General features: G+C 37.0%; 2 protein-coding genes across 3 annotated transcripts; both read right to left on the reverse strand.

The window, feature by feature from the left end:
• Nucleotides 1-8,332: 8,332 nt before the first annotated feature.
• LOC117228187 (uncharacterized) lies at nucleotides 8,333-12,883 on the reverse strand. Of its 2 annotated transcripts, XM_076527300.1 has the most exons (7): nucleotides 12,661-12,883; nucleotides 12,271-12,504; nucleotides 11,932-12,105; nucleotides 11,651-11,852; nucleotides 11,384-11,579; nucleotides 10,780-10,865; nucleotides 8,333-10,692 (listed from the first exon to the last, which is right to left on the reverse strand). In XM_076527300.1, the coding sequence occupies exons 2-7, from the start codon at nucleotides 12,455-12,457 to the stop codon at nucleotides 8,754-8,756; spliced, it is 2,784 nt and encodes a 927-aa protein (XP_076383415.1). In that variant the 5' UTR covers nucleotides 12,458-12,504; nucleotides 12,661-12,883; the 3' UTR covers nucleotides 8,333-8,753. The 2 variants fall into 2 exon arrangements, with proteins under 2 accessions (XP_076383415.1, XP_076383416.1); XM_076527301.1 differs by lacking the exon at nucleotides 12,661-12,883 and having other exon boundaries at nucleotides 12,282-12,405.
• Nucleotides 12,884-18,207: 5,324 nt separating this feature from the next.
• LOC143260761 (adenylate kinase isoenzyme 1-like) lies at nucleotides 18,208-19,102 on the reverse strand. The gene has a single exon (XM_076527322.1). It carries the CDS (start codon nucleotides 18,924-18,926, stop codon nucleotides 18,384-18,386), a length of 543 nt encoding a protein of 180 aa, XP_076383437.1. The 5' UTR covers nucleotides 18,927-19,102; the 3' UTR covers nucleotides 18,208-18,383.
• Between the last annotated feature and the right edge of the window lie 697 nt (nucleotides 19,103-19,799).

Raw genomic sequence — 19,799 nt, forward strand, 5'->3', positions numbered from 1 at the left:
TCTTTCGGTTATGAAATTTGTTTGTGAACCGCTGTTTAACAGTACACGACAATCGTGTTCACTTTTATCGCGAGCTACAAAGGTAACGATCGCTGTCCCTAATAATACTTCGTTGCAACTATTAACGGAAGGATCTCGAAGTTTGTGGCGTGGGTGATGGGGAGGTGGGTCTCTCAATCTCTGATTGATTATTAGTTTCCGTTTCCGCAATGTGTAGAAGAGTATGATGTTTTTTATCACACTTTTTGCAGTTAGTGTATCTACAATAGGCGACTGTGTGACCGCTCCGCAAGCAATTGATGCATAATTTTCCCTTTTTGATGATGCCTAAGCGATCTCTAGGGGTTACTTCTAAAAGTTTCGGACAGCTCGAAACAAAATGTTCCCCTTTGCAAATTTTGCACGCGATTCGCGAATTGGTGGTTACGAAAGTTTGCCGTAGATGGCGTTGTTTTTCACGTGAACTCATTACTATTTGGGTTTGCTGATTCGGGCGAGCAAAGCTATTGTCCCGTTCGTCTACGCGCGCATGTTTATTTATAAATTCGACTAGCTGTCCAAATTGCGGCAACTCGTGGTTTTCTAACGTGCGATCCCAAGCTCTACGGGTATTCCTATCTAACTTGTTACTGATTATATAAACTAAAAATGTGCTCCAATGTTGCACAGGTTGTTCCAGAGCCTTAAGAGCATTTACGTGCACTTCAGCTTGCTCGGCTAACACGCGCAATCTGTCCGGGGAATCTACCTTAACGTCTTGTAATTCTAACAAAGACTTTAAATGTGCATACACAATTTGCCGACGTTTGTTGCAACGTTTTTTGTAATAACTCCCAAGCAAATATATAATTCTCCTCTGATGCAGTCAACGAGGTGATCACCGACGCTATTTCTCCACGTAAGGCGTTTTTAAGTAAGTGGAATTTCTGTACGGACGGTAGATCTTCGTTCTGGTGGACCAGCGAATCAAAAGTATCGCGAAAGCTGTTCCATTCTAATGGGTTGCCGTCGAATGGCTTAATTTGAATTTGTGGCAGTAAAGAGCTAGCTTGTGTCACCTTTATAGTATTTGGAGATTCTGTTGAATTCCTAATTGCGAGATTGGGTCTATGCGTGTTTCTCAATGAATTTTTGCGTAAATTTATTGAATTCATGATGATAGCGTGATGCTTCTCAAAGGCGTCTTTCTCCGCGTCATGATCTGAGGAAACATCTTCGCCTTCTATCTCAAATTGTGTGTCCTCATACGCACTAAGAAGCTGATCTAATCTAGTGGTGAGGGTTTCGAACGAGTTGAGCGTTGAACCTGCCGTAGTTTCAACGCGCGCTCCTAAACGCGTTACTTGCGACTTAATGGTAGCACGCTTCCTTTTCAAGTTTTTCAAAACTTGTGATTCACTACTTTCAAATGCCATTTTAATGGAAGTATGTGGCGGCTACCTCCAGACCCGCCAGCAGAGGGCTCCTCTTCCCGCTAGTAGCCGATCCGTCTCGATCCCTATATATATATACGAAGACTTCGTCCTTTCCTACCCCCATGTCTAAGGCAAGGGCCCGCTAGGATAGCCTTACTGATGAGTCCTCTAGCGGGCCCCGGACGAAACGTCTCCCCACTCCTCGACAACCAAGCACGACACACTTCACAGCCGCCAAAAGTAGAATACGACAGGAAGGAAATTGGGAGTGGAAGATGATTCGTTTACTCACTCAACGATGATTTCAGATTTCGTAGAAAGGAGCTTTTTGGTATTACTGTTCCGTCAACGAGGATGTCCGTGTCCGAACGGCGGCTTCGTGGTCTCCAAAATATCAAAAGGAAATAAGATGTGACGTGGTTGATGAAATCTCAACGATGATTTGAGATTCCGTAGGTTGCCACGTCAGCGTGCTTGGTGGAATCTTCCTCTAAAGATCACCAGTTGAAAACAGAGGCCGAATACCAGCTTGAGATAATCCAAGGACTAAAGTTTTGATCCGCAAATATCTGGCTCGAAGGACCAAATGTTGGGGCGTCACAGCGTCGTCAATAATAGCGACGAATTATAACGCTATATTTGTGGACTGTATAAAATAAAGAACCGGATTCTGCCTGCTATTTTGTATTGAGCCCCCGACTACAGTACACCCTTGGTCAGGATGTCTTGATGCTACGAATTCTATTACAACCCTGCTACTCTATCAGAGAATATCCTCTCTCGTAGTAGACTGCCATCCATCCAACGCACCTACAATATTCGCCGATTGGCCCTGCCCGATTTTGGCAATAGCCAATCAGCGAGTCCGTTCCAAAGCAGACGGCCGCAAGGCCCTTCGGAACCTTTCCTTCTTCATGACTAATCCCGGCCATCGAGACCGAGAGAAGCGAACTCCCAAAAACCTGGTCTCAAAAAACAGCCGGCTAGGCACGTCCGTGTCATAAAGACATTAGTGCTGTGCACTAACACCTACTATCTCTAAATTATTATTAAAAAAGCTAGAAATAATAAATGCATCGATAGAATATTTTTGATGTAACGATTCTTCGATAAATTAGTGCTTTATAAATTACTTCGTATGTTCGACGTTATTAATTACCTCCGCTACTAAATGTTACAACGAAGTAGCCACGGGATTATTTAATAATACCATTTGCAATAAGAATTCTCGTTAATATTAAATTATTCGAAAAGCAATCGATTTATCAACGAAGCTCGTCTGCTGCAACAATTTCTTGAAACTTCTGTGCTCGAAATATTACTTTGTATGTTTGATTCTATCGGCTATTTTAGCTAGAAAATTAAATAGCAAAATTGCCAGTGGGGTGCTTCACCATACTTCTATGAAACAGAATTGTTGCAAATATTAGGAAGCGAGAAATAATAAATTAATTAACAAAAGGAATTCGATATAATAACTTAAAGAATTCGATCGATTTATTCTAGACTCTTGTTAATTGAACCTAGCTGGTACTTTTCATGAAAAAATTAAACGATGAAATAATTTCTCGGGCACCGGATAGCATTATGGCAAAATAAATGATCGCGAATATTAAATAAATGGAAATAATCGAAATTGTCGAAATTATCGATCGCCATATCCCTTATCCGATATCCCATATCCCATAACCCATATCCGATATCCCACATCCGGTATCCCATATTCCATATCCCATATCCCTTACCCGATATCCGATATCCCATATAACATATCCGATATCCCATATACCAAATCCCATATCCCATATCCCATATCCGATATCTCATATCCCATATCCCATATCCGATATCCGATATCCTATATCTCATATACCATATCCGATATCCCAAATCCCATGTACCATATCCGATATCCCATACCCGGTATCCCATATCTCAAATCCGATATCCGATATCCCATATTCCATATCAGATATCCCATATCCCGTATCCCATATCCCACATCCCATATCCGGCATCCCATATCCCATATCTCAAATCCGATATCCGATATCCCACATCCGATATCCCATATCTCATATTCCATATCCCATATCCCATATTCCATATCTCAAATCCCATACCCGATATCCCATATCCCATATCCCATATTCCATATCTCATATCGGATGTCGCATATTCCATATCGGATATCGCATATTCCATATCACATATCTCATATCCCATATCCCATATCCGGTATCCCATATCTCAAATCCGATATCCCACATCCGATATCACATATCCCATATCCGATATCCCATATCCAATATCTCATATCCCATATCCCAAAAACCATATCCGGTATCCCATATCTCAAATCCGAACTCGTATCCGATATCCCATATCCCGTATCCGATATCTCAAATCCCATATCTCATATCTCATATTCCATATCGCATATCCCATATTCCATATACGATATCCCATATTCCATATCTACAATGCCATATCCGATATCCCATGTCTCATATCACATATCCGATATCCGATATCCCATATCCCATATCCCATATCCCATATCCGATATCCCATATCCGGTATCCCATATCTCAAATCCGATATCCGATATCCCACATCCGATATCCCATATTCCATATCATATATCCCATATCCCACATCCCATATCCGGTATCCCATATCCCATATCCGATATCCCGTATCCGATATCCCGTATCCGGAATCCCATATCCCATATCCCATATCCGATATCCGATATCTCATATTCAATATCAGATATCCCATATCCCATATACGGTATCCCATATCCCATATTCGGTATCCCATATTCCATATCCCATATCCGATATCCGATATCCCATATCTCATATCCGATATCCGTTATCCCATATCCCATATCTCATATCCCATATCCGATATCCCATATCCCATATCCAATAACCGATATCCCATATCTCATATCCCATATCCGATAAGCGATATCCCATATCTCATATCCCATATCCGATAAGCGATATCCCATATCTCATATCCCATATCCCATATCCGATATCTCGTATCGGGTATCCGATATCCCATATCCCATAACCCATATCCGATATTCCATATCTCATATCCCTTATCCGATATCCGATATCCCATATAACATATCTGATATCCCATATACCAAGTCCCATATCCCATATCCGATATCTCATATCCCATATCCCATATCCGATGTCCGATATCCCATATCTCATATCTCATATCCCATATCCCATATCCGATGTCCGATATCCCATATCTCATATCTCATATCCCATATCCGATATCCCATATACCATAACAGATATCCCATATCCCATATCCCATATCCGAAATCTCGTGTCCCATATCCGGTATCCGATATCCCATATCCGGTATCCCATATCCCGCATCCGATATCTCAAATCCCATATCTCATATTCCATATCGCATATCCCATATTCCATATCTCATATCGGATGTCACATATTCCATATCATATATCTCATATTCCATATCACATATCCGATATCCCATATCCGATATCCCATATCTCATCCGATATTCCATATCTCATATCGGATGTCACATATTCCATATAACATATCTCATATCCAATATCCCATATCCGGCATCCCATATTTCAAATCCGATATCCGATATCCCATATTCCATATCAGATATCCCATATCCCATATACGGTATCCCATATACCATATCCGGTATGCCATATTCCATATCCCATATCCGATATCCGATATCCCATATCTCATATCCCATATCCGTTATCCCATATCCCATATCCCATATCCGATATCTCGTATCCCATATCCCATATACCATATCCGATATCCCATATCCGGTATCCCATATCTCAAATCAGGTATCGGATATCCCATATTCCATATCAGATATCCCAATGACCGTATCCCATATCCCACAATACAAATCCCACATCCCACATCCGGTATTCCATACCCCATATCCCATATCCGATATCCCGTATCCGATAGCCCATATCCGATATCTCATATTTCATATCCCATATTCCATATTCCATATCCGATATCCCATATTCCCTATCTCAAATCCCATATCCGATATCTCATAACTCATATCCGATATCCCATATCCCATATCTCATATCTCATATCCCATATCCTATATCCCATATACCATAACCGATATCCCATATCCCATATCCCATATCCGATATCTCGTGTCCCATATCCGGTATCCGATATCCCATATCACATATCCCATATCCCATATCCCATATTCCATATCTCAAATCCCATATGCGATATCCCATATCTCATATCTCGTATCCAATATTCCATATCCCATATCTCATATCGGATGTCACATATTCCATATCACATATCTCATATCACATATCCCATATCCGATATCCCATATCCGGTGTCCCATATGTCAAATCCGATATCCGATATCCCACACCCGATATCCCAGATATCATATCTCATATCCCATATCCAATATCTCATATCCCATATACTATAACCGATATCTCGTATCCCATAGCCCATATCCGGTATCCGATATCTCATATCCCATATCCCATACCTCAAATCCGATGACCGATATCCCATATTCCATAACAGATATCCCAATGACCGTATCCCATATCCCACAATCCATATCCCACATCCCATATCCCATATCCGATATCCCGTATCCGATATCCCATATCCCGTATCCGATATCTCAAATCCCATATCTCATATCTCATATTCCATACCCTATATTCCATATCTCAAATCCCATATCTGATATCCCATATCTCATATCTCATATCCGATATCCCATATCCCATATCCCATATTCCATATCTCATATCGGATGTCACATATTCCATATCACATATCTCATATCCCATATCCGATATCCCATATCCGGTATCCCATATCTCATTCTGATATCCGATATCCCATATCCCATTCCGATATCCGATATCCCATATCTCATATCCCATATCCCATATCTGATATCTCATATCCCATATCCCATATACCATATCCGATATCCCATATCCGGCATCCCATATCTCAAATCCGATATCCGATATCCCATATTCCATATCAGATATCCCAATGGCCGTATCCCATATCCCACATCCCATATCCGGTATCCCATATCCCATATCCGATATCCCGTATCCGATATCCCATATCCCGTATCCGATATCCCGTATCCGATATCTCAAATGCCATATGTCATATCGCATATTCCATATCCCATATCCCATATTACATATCCGATATCCCATATTCCATATCTCAAATCCCATATCCGATATCCCATATCCCATATCTCTTATCTCATATCCGATATCCCATATCCCATATTCCATATCTCATATCGGATGTCACATTCCATATCACATATCTCATATCCCATATCCCATATCCGATATCCCATATCCCATATCCCATATCCGGTATCCGATATCCTAAACTGCTTGGATTCTATAGCTTCGGCACCATCAATTTTTATTTTATTTTTTAAGACTTCTTATCGTCACCTCGTAAACCCATGTTTTCGTCTCATTTTGTCGGTAACTGTGCCCTCTACCTGGTAGGATAGCGGACTCAACCTAAATGGAACGGTCAGCTAGCGAATTACATCCAGCTATACCTACAGACTTAGCATCCTAAGCTGTGCCGCTATTGTAGGACAGCATTTTCTACAGGCTCGGTAATTCAGATCCTGAGGCAGAAAAAGCATTGCATGCTGTCGCAGTGACAGCCCGGACCCCTGATAAGTGCTTAGAGAACTCGTCGCAAATTTTACTTTCACTCCGTCGGTAAGCGTTGTGCAACAGTTTCAGCGTTTTGCCACCATGTGCAATAGCGCTATGTTTATATTTTCACAAGCACATAATTCGGGCCGGATTACACGTAAAACTTTATAACGGGAGCGGCAAGAATCATCTGTCTGATGTATTTTAAGAGAGAAATAACATTTTTTGACACGATATTAATGCAAGAAAGTTTTCTGAACATTTCTGTATGTCTTTAGAATAATCTTTTAAGCTCTCAATGGACTGATTTTAAACATACATACATACTACGTATTCTCTTCATGACTAATGATCCGACAGGAATCATTGATCATTTTCCATTTCATTCATTCGATCCAGCTCTTCATACAACGATTCTTGAAAAATTTTAACCGGAATACTGTTAAAATACTTTGAAGTAAACATTATTATAATGATTACTTGGGAACAATATTACATCCAAATAGGATTCGATACTCAGACTATACCACCGTTCGACGCTCTCATTAAAATAGTTCATTAATTCGAAAGGAAGTAAAAATGAATCATATTTAATTATATAAAATTGTAAATCATGATTTATGCCTCCCACGTTTTACTTCCAACGACTCACCTTTTCAAAATTGAAAGATCGCAAACAATTTTTGCATCGACAGTGCTCGGAGTCAGTCCGAATGCGTGATCGATGATCTCGTCTCGGAAAAAAAGATAGGTAACAGGAAAAAAAAGAAAAACGCATCCTTCTGTCGTGGCACGGAAGCCACGTTTCAAATAATGAAGGTGAATCGACGTTCCAACATGATGCGTGCGTGCGTGCGCGAATCTCGAAGTGAATTGCGGTAAGCGAGCGCTGCAGAAAAATGCGCTCGCAAGCATTTTCCTCGATAGCGATCGTGCACAAAATATTCCTATCACCCGTTACTTAGAAACAATATCGCAACTTGCAGTTCACTTTCTTCCCTGGTCACTCAGACAGTGGAGCTTTAATAATTTGTTTCGAATCGAAAGTCACGGTCCGCATCGACGAGCAAGACATTTAGACGGTCGTCGTTCAATATTTCTTAGTCACGGCATGCATCTCAAGAAACAGAATATAGTAAATTTTCCTTAATTTTCCTTCATATATCGTATATCATATATTGTTATTTATTATTGAATTATATTTAATTAACGATATAGCGACACATTAAATTCTCCCGAATTTTCCTTCAGCTTCTAAGCAAAAATTGACAACATTGGAAGAGGAGAGTTTTATGTTATGTTATATTATGTTATATCCCATATCCCATATCCCATATCTCAAATCCAGTATCTCATATCCCATATCTCATATCCCATATCCCATATCCGATATCCCTTATCCGATATCCCATATCCGGTATCCCATATCCGGTATCCCATATCCCTTATCCGATATCCCATAACCCATATCCGATATCCCATATCCCATATCTGGTATCCCATATATCCCATATCCGGTATCCCATATCTCAATTCCGATATCCCATATCCCATATCCCATACTCCATATCTCAAATCCCATATCTCATATCCCATATCCCATATCCCATATCCCATAGTATCTGCGATTTATACAATTCCATATGTAAACGGTCTGTTTCAGCTCTTAATGGTGTTAAAAATTGTTCAATATTCATTTTGTCTTCGTTAATATCTTTATTCGGTGAATGATAATATGTGGTGTCGGTTTTTAGATCATTTAAATTTCCTATATGTTGTAACTCTTCTTGGTCCACAGTTGTATATTCTTGTTCAGTTTCTTCTGACTCATCGATTTCATTTTCTACACATTCGTCTTCATTCAATTCATCGTTTGCTGCTTCATTTCGTATTATTATTAATAATTCATCAAACGATTTTTCTTTTACAACTTGTAATTTTTGAAGGATGTTATATTGCTTAGCTTCGCTTATGGACGCTATAAAATCTATTATTTCTAATAATTTTTCGCCGGGATAAGGGTTCGACCTGAAATATCGCAATGCGTTGCGATAATCGTCTATATCGGACTTTGAAATCATGAGATTCGGCATATATTCGTCTTCTTTAACAGGGTATGGAAAATATGCATAAAACTCTTTGTCAGATTTTCTATGGAATGTTTTGAATTTTTCTATTTCTCTATATAGCTGCAATAAATCCGTATGCAATGAGCCAGAAGAGAGAGAATACAGATAGGTATCGTTGACTTCCTCTTCATTCCGTATTTCTGGATAAATGCACAAAACTGCTTGTTTCTGTACATTAAAAAATGTTTTGAGCTTCTTAATATGCTCAAAGTATAGCAATCGTTGTATAGATTCTGTCATAGTTTCCAATATGTAATTTAATAATCCAATTTCAAGATTCAATTTTTGTTTCCACGCGGTTGCCTGTTTTATTTGCATTTCCTCAGGTTTTTCGTCAATGTAGTTTTTACTGAAATCTGTCATACTGAAATAACAAAAAGAATTGATTATTTCATTCTGATGATCTTGATGATCTGGATCCGTTGTCGGTGACTCTGTATTTGTAGTAATATCTATAGTAGATTCTTCATCCAATTTTTTGCTAGGAAAATTATATCTTAAACGTTCAATAATGTTTTCAATATCAGTATCGGATAGATCAGCCTGTCGCACGTCCGTCAAGTCAACTTCAAACTCCGTTTCCTCATTAGCTTTTTCCCAATCAGAAGGACTGTCTGGAACAGGGTCTAATTTAAATTTATGTATAACTTTTGGTTGCAGTGTACTATAACATTTGACTTCTATTTCTTTTCCCTTCTCACTTTTATCATCACTATTTTCCAAACATGAGTACCTCGCTTTAAATTTATTTCTTTTATGGATATTTCTAGTATTTTTAATTACAGTGCCTTCTACATTGTTTGTGGACTGTGCATTATTCGTAATTACGTTGTCTTCGTTTCCAAAATCTTCATCACTGTTTAAATTTTTATCATTTTCTAATCGAATTCTATCATCTATTGTACTTGAATCATTTACATTTGCGGTAGATATATCAGATCTTAATGCACTTCCTTTAGCTTCAGATTTTGCAAAAACTTTTTCGAGTTTGCTAACAGGGATAGTCCAAATATTATCTGGATTTGTAGGGAGTTTAAGTACATAAAAGTTTGAGCCACCAACTGAACCTAATAATTGTGCGAATGTTTCAAGTTCGTTGTCTGCAATTATTGTGATTGAAATACCATACGATCCATAACGACCAACTCTTCCTATTCTGTGCAAATATGTCGCTGGATCTGTAGGCGAATCGAAGTTAACGACTAAATTGACATTGTCTGCATCTATACCTCTTGCAGTTAAATCTGTCGTTAGCATTATCCTACATTTAAATGTTTTTAATTTATTGATTGCTTCAAGTCTTTTCTTCATGTCTTGATTCCCGACAATATAAGTCGCCGTGAAACCCATAGAATTAATTTTGTTGCATACAGATTGTGCTCTGAAACGAGAAGAGAAATTTTATCTCAAATATAAAACGTTATTTCTTATCTGAGCATAACAAGAATTATTAAGATACAATACTCACCTTGATTGATAATTCGAAAAGACCAGGCTTTGTTTGAACTGAACTTTATTAAATATTTTTATCAGTTGATCTATTTTTATTTGGACCTAATATACAAAGTGGATATGAGTATCGTATAGCAAAATAATTATGTACAGGATATTTAAAATTTCCGCCATTTAAAAAAACATTTAAAGAGTATATGACACGAACGACGATACAAGTTGAAAATTTTCTAACGTACGTTAACAAATGCATAGCGATTTTTAAACAACTTCATTTTTTATGATCTACTGTTTAAAAGTTATTTGAAATAACAGAAATACATATATATTCTACATAGATTTGTTTTAACCCCTTGCCGTACTATTTCCTTCACAATTACAATAATTAGAACTTTTTTAATCGCAATAATTTCTTCTAAGAAAAAGAAATTTTATATTTATTATCTGTTTACATCTATTTGAATGTTTAAATATTGGTGACAAGAGAATAAAATTTGATTTCGACTTAAAGGAACGGAACAACACTCATACCTAACAGTTTGTTACTAGAAATCTTCGCCACAAATTTGAATCGTTAAAGTATGGCAAGGAGTTAATGAAATATCACAAACAAATCAAACCTGTTTCATTGCATTTGGATGAAAGGGAACGATAGCTACAAATTGTTTTAATCCAATAAGTATCGGACCATCATTATCTGGAGATGTTAAAACTGGAGAACACATATATGTTGATAAAAAGGTTTCAAGATCACCAGGGTAAGTTGCGCTCGATGCTATTACTTGTTTACTCAATGGTAATTTTGAAAAAATAAAGCTGAAAATTTTAAAAGATTATAAATGATTATTTGTTTCCAATAATAACAGTATAAATTTTATTGTACTAACTTAATGTTCTTCTGAAAATTGCTTTCCATTAATTTGTCAGCTTCATCTAGAATAAATAATCTAACATTTTCAACTATTAGCAGTCCTTTCTCAATTAAATGTCTAATTCTTCCCGGAGCACCAACAGCTATATGACAACCATTTACTTTCTTTTTATCACCTTCTAGAGCCATTCCTCCAATAAATACTTCAACTTTTAAGCCTGAAACAGTAAAATGGTATTTATATTTCAATTCTTTAGTGTAATAAGAATATTTTACCAACTTTCCCATGAAATCTACCATTCATTTCACATCCTATGGATGAGCAAACTTCTGAAATCTGAACTGCAATTTCTCTGGTTGGTGCTAGCATTAATACTTGCACAGATGGTACTTGTACATTGACCATCTCAAGTGCTATCACACAAAATACTAATGTTTTACCAGTCCCCGATTTGGCACGCATAATAAGATCTATAACCATTGATTAACATTATTACTTATGAGCTATTGAAAACATGGTAAATATTAGGTGGACCGGAAAGTTATGTCGTTTGTTTACATTAAATTCAAACAGATAAATATGTGCAGAGACGACATTACTTTCCGGTTCCCCTAATACAAATCCACAAAACCAACCAAATCCACACCGTCCTAATGGAATCGCCTTCAACTGTATCGGCGATGGTTTCTCAAATCCACAACCAAATAATCCATCCAGGATCTTTTGAGAAAATCCCATTTGAAAAAATGTGACATCTTCTTTTATTTTAATATCCTGCGTGTGAGGTTTTTTGTGTATGTCATGTGCAATAATATGAGCCATTCTTCTTTGAAATATTGTTATACCACTTATATGTAACTGTAACAAAACTTTAAAAACACAGTCATATATTTACCTTTTGATTTAATATTTAATATGTTTATATAAATTATAATATGTTTAAAAATAAAATGACATATTTATATAAATTATATTTATTACTTTATACACTAGTATAATGAAAACAGAATATTTATATAACATACTTCAACCTTAATCTCCACCCGCATAAAATGCGTCTCAGTATTTACTTTTCATAAACTATCATTAAATAATTAATAAATATCCGCGACTAAATTAGAGATCATATATACTATCAAAGATCACTAGTATTATAAATCATTGTTATTGAATGACTCCGGGTGCCGCTAGTAAAGTACATACACTGTGCACTTTACAAAGGTTAACTCATAGAATTACTACAGTATATAGTGCTTCCATATAAAGAACCTTTGCGGGGGTAAAGCATTTAGAAAAATGAGGGCAGGTAGAGAAACTGCTTTTCTCTGATTGGTTAACGCTTCGCAGTAAAACAGTTCTGCCCCCACAGTTTTAGAGGGCTTTCCGAAACCTGCGAAACTCTTTCTATCCGAGCCTACCTTTGCGACTGGAGGTAATAAAAATTTTAACTTGATACGATATAAAACATTATTTTTAAATAAATTAAATTGCTGTTAAATTTATATTTCCACTTTCATCGTTTGTGGCTTTCAAATCGTAATGTAAATGATATATACAGAACACTGGATTCTTACTAAGAACCTTTAATTTCTGAAATATCGATAACAATTAGCGTGACACGATAATGATAATAAAGCTTCTAAGCCCCATTTTTAGGTAAGAAAATAATACCATTGACTTAGAGTCCGTACAGTTATTGCATCTTATAGATTTTTCTGACTTAGCTTTGGGGAGCTCTAGAGTCCTCTTACCATTTCTTGTCGCCCTCTGCGTTACCGATAATTCACTAATTTAGACACGTTACCAAGAAACAAATATCCTATATATCTTATTTCTACTGTGAGTGCTGAATATTATTTGGAGCAATTAGCTCTAATATTCATTAGCAATAATATTCATATGGTGCGATATTTAAATGGTGAAAATAGTATTTATGAAACATGTATTATAAACTGCATCCGTACAGCATTGCACACAATGCTTATCTTCATCTCAAGGTCTGAATTACCGACTCTGTAGAAAATGCCGTGGTACGATAACGGACTCTACCGCTACGATAGCTAGACTCTACGATCAACTCGTGAATTACATATATCTGACTGCTTATATTAAACAATTATATGACAATTCGTTGATTTGTTCAAAAATCCATTTTCAATTATTTATACATACTAAAATGTTAAAAATTTTGAAGTTTTTAATTCACGTACTTTTTAATTACAATGTAAATGTATTAGTCCAAGGGATCTACATATAGAAAATAAGTATGGTTGTTATTAAATAAATTGTTAAGAATTAAGATATAGTATAAGTTTAAAGGAAACTTAGTGCGTAAAATTATAATAAATTAAATTGTTAAGAATTCAGATGTAATATAATTTTAAAGGAAACTTAGTGCTCAAGCATTCGCGATTTTCCTTAGAGTAGCGAGACGAAATTAACAACGCTTGTTTCGCTTCATTTTCAACAGAGATCAAAATTAGCGTAGCGAATAAAACCATCATGATTACCATTAGCATTGAAATTAATTATTCAAAGTATATCATCGCGAATGAAATAATCGCGATTTCATTTGATTCGACATGCAAGAAGCGTCAAAGATAGCGTTGCGAATAAATACGATCGCGTTTCAAGTTAGAAGATTTCGAAGATCATTAAAGTCTACTCGCTTTTGCATTTCTGTTCATTGAATTAGCGTCGCGACGACATAATCGCGTTACAATAGTTTACCTTCCGACTTTTCAGGCGTCCATGCTGCAGCTGCAACGAAGGGCCTCGCCGTCCCAACAACAGCTTGGATGGGCACATTCGCGACTTGCCATAGCGTTGCGAATTGATCACGCGTTGCTATAATTAATTTTGAACAGAAATCGTAGCGTTGCGAATTGATCACACGTTGCTATAATTAATTTTGAACAGAAATCGTAGCGTTGCGAATAAAATAGACGCGATTTTTCTTCGAATTATCAAGCACAATAGCTTCGAATATAGCGTTGCGAACTTATCGCGTTTCAACTTTGCAATTCTATCAGATATTTCAAAGTCTACAGACTCGTTCTTTCCAGAAAGCAAGGTAAAATTTTTCGGATTTCTGTTCGTTGCATTAGCGTGGCGTCGAAACATCGCGATTTTTGCATTGCATTCTAGCATTGCGAAATAAATTATCGCGATTTGTCTTCGAATTAGTTTCGAAGTTAGCGTTGCGAGAATAATCGCGTTGCAATAGCTTCGTTCGTCTTTCAGAGCCCATGTCGCAGCAGCAACACTCCGCAGCACAGGCATTCGCGATTTTCCTTAGAGTTGCGAGACGAAATTAACAACGCGTTGTGTTAGCAACTATTGGCAAGAAATTGCCAATTCTTTCTGTTAGAGTTGCGAAAAATGACAACGCGTTGTGTTAGAAAATAATGCGAAATAAATGCCGCACTGCGAGTAGCCGTTCCAAGGATCGCTGCATCATTTCTTTGCCACTTTCACTTTGATTTTCTCTCTGGCATACAAAATCAAATTGTAATTCTCATATTCGGTGTCAATCTCCTCACGTGGGGGGTACGTTAGAATTTACTTCTTAATTTACGTTTGTTTCTTAATTTACGTTTTTCCATTTTCTCCAAAATTGCACTCTTGTGCTGTTGCCGATTTATATTTTAAGTCGGCTTTCGAAACAAGATTTGGTCCAAAAATTGATGAAATTGGTATTCCACCGATCGGAGGTCCCTCAGGGGTTCACTCACGGGTGGGGCCCCTGGGCGAGTACGGGGGGTAGCGTATTTTTTAAGCCGTATCCTAAACCGCAATCGTGATTGTATAATCGTAAATTGCATTACGACGTTCGTCGCATTCCCTACGAACGAACGAAACGAACGAAACAACGAACGAAACGAACGAAACGAACGAAACAACGAACGAAACAACGAACGAATCGAACGAATCGAACGAAACAACGAACGAAACGAACGAACGAACGAACGATGCCAGGACCACCGGTAAACACGGTCTATCAGTCATCCACCGAGACGCGGAGGCGGACTCACGTGCAGATGAATACTATGGAATGTACATGCATGTTTATGAATATATCTGCCTAGTGAATGTTATAGCAACACCGACGAACTGTGTGAGTGTGCCTATGTGTGTACATGTATACGGGGTTGGGAGCTGAGCTTATACGTGGAGATGCGCACCGACGATCTTTCCTGCGTGTACGTAGACGTGTTTATAAATGGATGCGACCATCCATCCACTGATTAAAACAAGCAGAAACACATAGAGGAGATGAATAAACACCGACGTACGCCGTGGTATAAATGAAGGCTCACCGAACATGGACGCGAAATGAATAACCGCCTATCAAAAACACTATTCTTGTGCACGCGGGAAAAATGTGTAGACGACAGTCGGTTGGTTTCCCTGCTCCGTCGAACTGTTTGTTTAGCGTTTTTGTAATTGCATAGAGGTTACACTGATTAAAATGTTATTTCTTTTACAATAGCGTATTCGTAGCGTGCTGGTAAATATATTACAGCTGTTTAACACGTTAAGTGTTAAAAAATTCCTGAATTTTAAAAATTCCTGCAATATCAAAGTAGTTAATTAATAGAACTGATGCTAGGAAATTAAAATTTATCACGGTGAATAGTATTGTAAATCTTTAGCATTTTATGCATCCGAATCGAATTCATTTTATTCGAATTTATTACGATAAAAATAAATTTTGAAAACTAGTCAGCAATTAGTGTCACCCATATGTGACCGACGTGGCACTCAACGTGTTAAATAAGTTATTTTGATCAATTATTTTTGTTTCTAATAGATGTGCGGGATATATCAAAACATTTCTCATTTCAAATTACAGTAAATTCCCCCCAATTGTCCTGTAGTTTGTAAACAAAAGAGGACAATTTGGGAAGAGGAGATACAATTATTCAACCATCGCGGTTTGTTATATATATAAGAATATTAAACTGTAAGTAGGAAAGGTCATAACGTATGTCCATCCTAAAGTTAATAGTTAGCTAGTGAACAACAAACAACAAGGTTCATCATAGGTTTATACTTTTCTATCTGAAACTGTATATTCTTTTGATCTGCGATAAGAAACATAAATCTTTCCATTTGAAAAAAAGGAAGTTGGCCTTGAAATTTCGAAACTACAAAAAAGTGAATACAACGTCTCACTAATCCCGTTAAAATTCAATGACTTTCATATTTAACAATTTTTAATTAAATGCACAATTTCAAAGTTATTTTAGTTATATGACTCACCCTGTACTGTATAATATGTATGTATGTTTAAATATACATATATCATAAGTGACATTATACGCTACATTTAACTTATCATGACAATTTATTATTCACTAACTCATAAATCTAAATTGTACGAATCAATCCATAACTGTTAGAAACAGTCATCAATGACACTATTGTTAATGCGACCCCTTCGAAATAAATTGGGACATCAAAAAAGAATTCAAAATTTAACTATTTTTTACAGTACTGATATATAGTAATAAAATGATATCGCGTCAAACAAATTTCCTTTTTCTTGATCTATTAATACAAATATTCTTGAGAAACAATGTATCGATAATGTCTCGTGATTACGTGATTATAATAGTATTCATTTAAAAGTAAATTGTACAAGAAAAATTGTACAAGAGAAAATATTTATATAATATTATAAAACATTAATATTTATCAGCGTAACGTAATCATCGAAAGTACTGAAATAATACTCAACACCGTTCAAAAGCTTCCTTGCAGGATAATATTTTATTTACACAATTTGATTACACAATCCAAGGAACAGTGCGATGTATACTGTGTTCAATCTAGTAAATTACGTATAATATTTTTGTCCCATTATACAACAAACCGTTTAATCGTTGGCATCTTATAAATAAGATAACTAATTAAAATATACAACAGCAGAGTAAATAATTGCTACAATGTGTTTTAGAAACTAGTAAACATGACTTTTTCAGATAATAAAAGACTACTTCTTTAAACACAAGACACACCTATTAAAAATTATTTACAGCGTGTCAAGCAAGTATTCGGGCATCTCTTAAAACGCAATAATATTTTTTAAAATGAACCAAACGATTTGAATTTGTTTGAGATATAAGATTCAAAGTTTACTAGACAATAAGAAAAAATTTTTTGCAAAAATTTCAATTGCTTGGAATGGCAAACAATAATTACAAAATTAGCTTCCTCAACTTTTTTACCTAACAGTAAGCCTAGAATGTAAATTGAAACAATGAAATTTGTAAATCGTGGTAACTTCTATGCATGCTGAAAAATTCATCGAAATCGTTGCCAAGCGTCTCGAGTTATCCCGCCCCTAATCCTGTGTTCCAACTACAGAGTAATAAAATAAAGTATGTTCGTCGTGTGGGTCCTCTTGGACCCTGACTACGTCGTACGGTCTATTTCGTCGATTTCAATGAAATCTTTAATATGCATATAACTTAACGAAGCCTTAAACCGCATTGTTTACATTTTTTGTTCTATGCTCAGATAAAACAGATAAAAACAATGAAGATACAATTTTCTTATTTCTTTTGTTGCTCCAACCAGATGCAAGTTTTGCAGAAATTTGGTTAGCCATTGTCTAATAAACTACTCCTTCTGATATCTGAAAAAAAAAAAATTGTAATCATTCGGTCCAATTTTAGAGATGCTATTTTAAGCTGTGCTAATTGTAATTAAAAAGCGTTCGAACACTTTCGTGGCCCACTACTTATCGAGAAGTAACACTCGAGCTCGTGTCTAATTTCTGTAGGAACCTATCGACAGCTTCGCACGCGGTCTCGAAGACGGAAACCGGGTCAGCTTCGCCGTCGATCTGTACCAAACAGTCTTTATAGTGTTTCACGATCGGCCGGGTCCTCGTATGGAACTCCTTCAGTTGGTTCTTAATGTCTTCATAGTTCATCACCACAACTTCCCTGGTGGTAATCGATCTGCCCATTATGCGATCGCTCAGCACGGAATCCCGCACGTCCAGGTACAGGACGAGATGAGGCGGCCGCACGAACCTGTCGAACAATATGCTTTGCTCCTTCCGCCTCGGAAAACCACTCACGACCACGCCGTGCTTGTTCAGCCGATTGTTCAGTATCTTGGTGATCATTAATTCGACCAGTATGTCGGTCGGAACAAGTTGACCTTGCGACATCAAACGCGCTAATCTGAAAGCTCTCTCCGTTCGCGTCGATATCTCCTCACGGATCAGGTCGGCCGTCACGATGTGCAGGAAATCGTAGTGTTCCGCCAATTTCATACCCAGTGTTCCTGCAATGATCGGCGGTGTCAGCGGAATCGAAATGAAATAAAATACAAGGAACTCTTGATTAATCGACACGACTCGTACCGTTGCCGGGTAAATGACCAGTTTTTACAATTTCCATGCTACAATTATTCAAATTATGAATATACTTTCACCTGAAACGGTTCTTTTTTATTCATCCAAATGCGTATTAAACCTAGCATGTTTGAAGGAGGATCGAAATATGGCCACAGAATTTTGAACAGGTGTCTTTGTTCTAGCAATGTTCCTTTGTAAGTAATGTATTATTTAACAGTATTGTATAAATAATTATATCTCGAATAGAAAAAATAATATTTACAGTACCTTCTATTACATGGATACAAACCTCCCTTAAACCTTCTACTATCTTATGCGGCCTAGGGTTAATATAAAAATTGCAAAATATCTACATAAATTCAATGTTGTAATTTTTATAAGGCAACGCATACGAGTATTAGTGTTAACTTACAACAAAAAGTTGATCAAAATGCAATTTTCGAAGTATATAGCTGTATACAGGATGTCCCAAAAATGTCTCGCAATCCGAAAATGCAATCCGCGACATTGTTTACATCCGACTAGCATGCGTCATTCAAATATACTATTTACCCGGAAAAGGATAAATGTATATAAAGGGTAAATAACTCGGAAAGGAAAGATCAGCTGTGCGAGGCGACCGACCCAATGAATGGAACTGGGCTTTGACCGCTCGTTCGCTCGGTCGCCTTGCGCCAGACGAGCTCGCCTCTTATTGGTCACTGTTTTTCGTTAATAACTCATAAACAAAGTCGCGGATTGCATTTTTGCTGTAGATAAAGTTACTTCAAATGACCTCGGGAATCTCTT

The sequence above is a fragment of the Megalopta genalis genome, chromosome 19 (genome assembly GCF_051020955.1).
Source record: "Megalopta genalis isolate 19385.01 chromosome 19, iyMegGena1_principal, whole genome shotgun sequence".
NCBI lineage: Eukaryota > Metazoa > Arthropoda > Insecta > Hymenoptera > Halictidae > Megalopta > Megalopta genalis.

Coding starts and splice junctions, on each gene's coding strand:
- LOC143260761 (XM_076527322.1), bottom strand. CDS start 18,926: ATGAAATTGGCGGAACACTACGATTTCCTGCACATCGTGACGGCCGAC.
- LOC117228187 (XM_076527300.1), bottom strand. CDS start 12,457: ATGGCTCATATTATTGCACATGACATACACAAAAAACCTCACACGCAG. Junction 11,853..11,931: donor CATAGGATGTGAAATGAATG/GTAGATTTCATG, acceptor TTACTGTTTCAG/GCTTAAAAGTTGAAGTATTT. Junction 10,866..11,383: donor ATCCAAATGCAATGAAACAG/GTTTGATTTGTT, acceptor TTTGTATATTAG/GTCCAAATAAAAATAGATCA.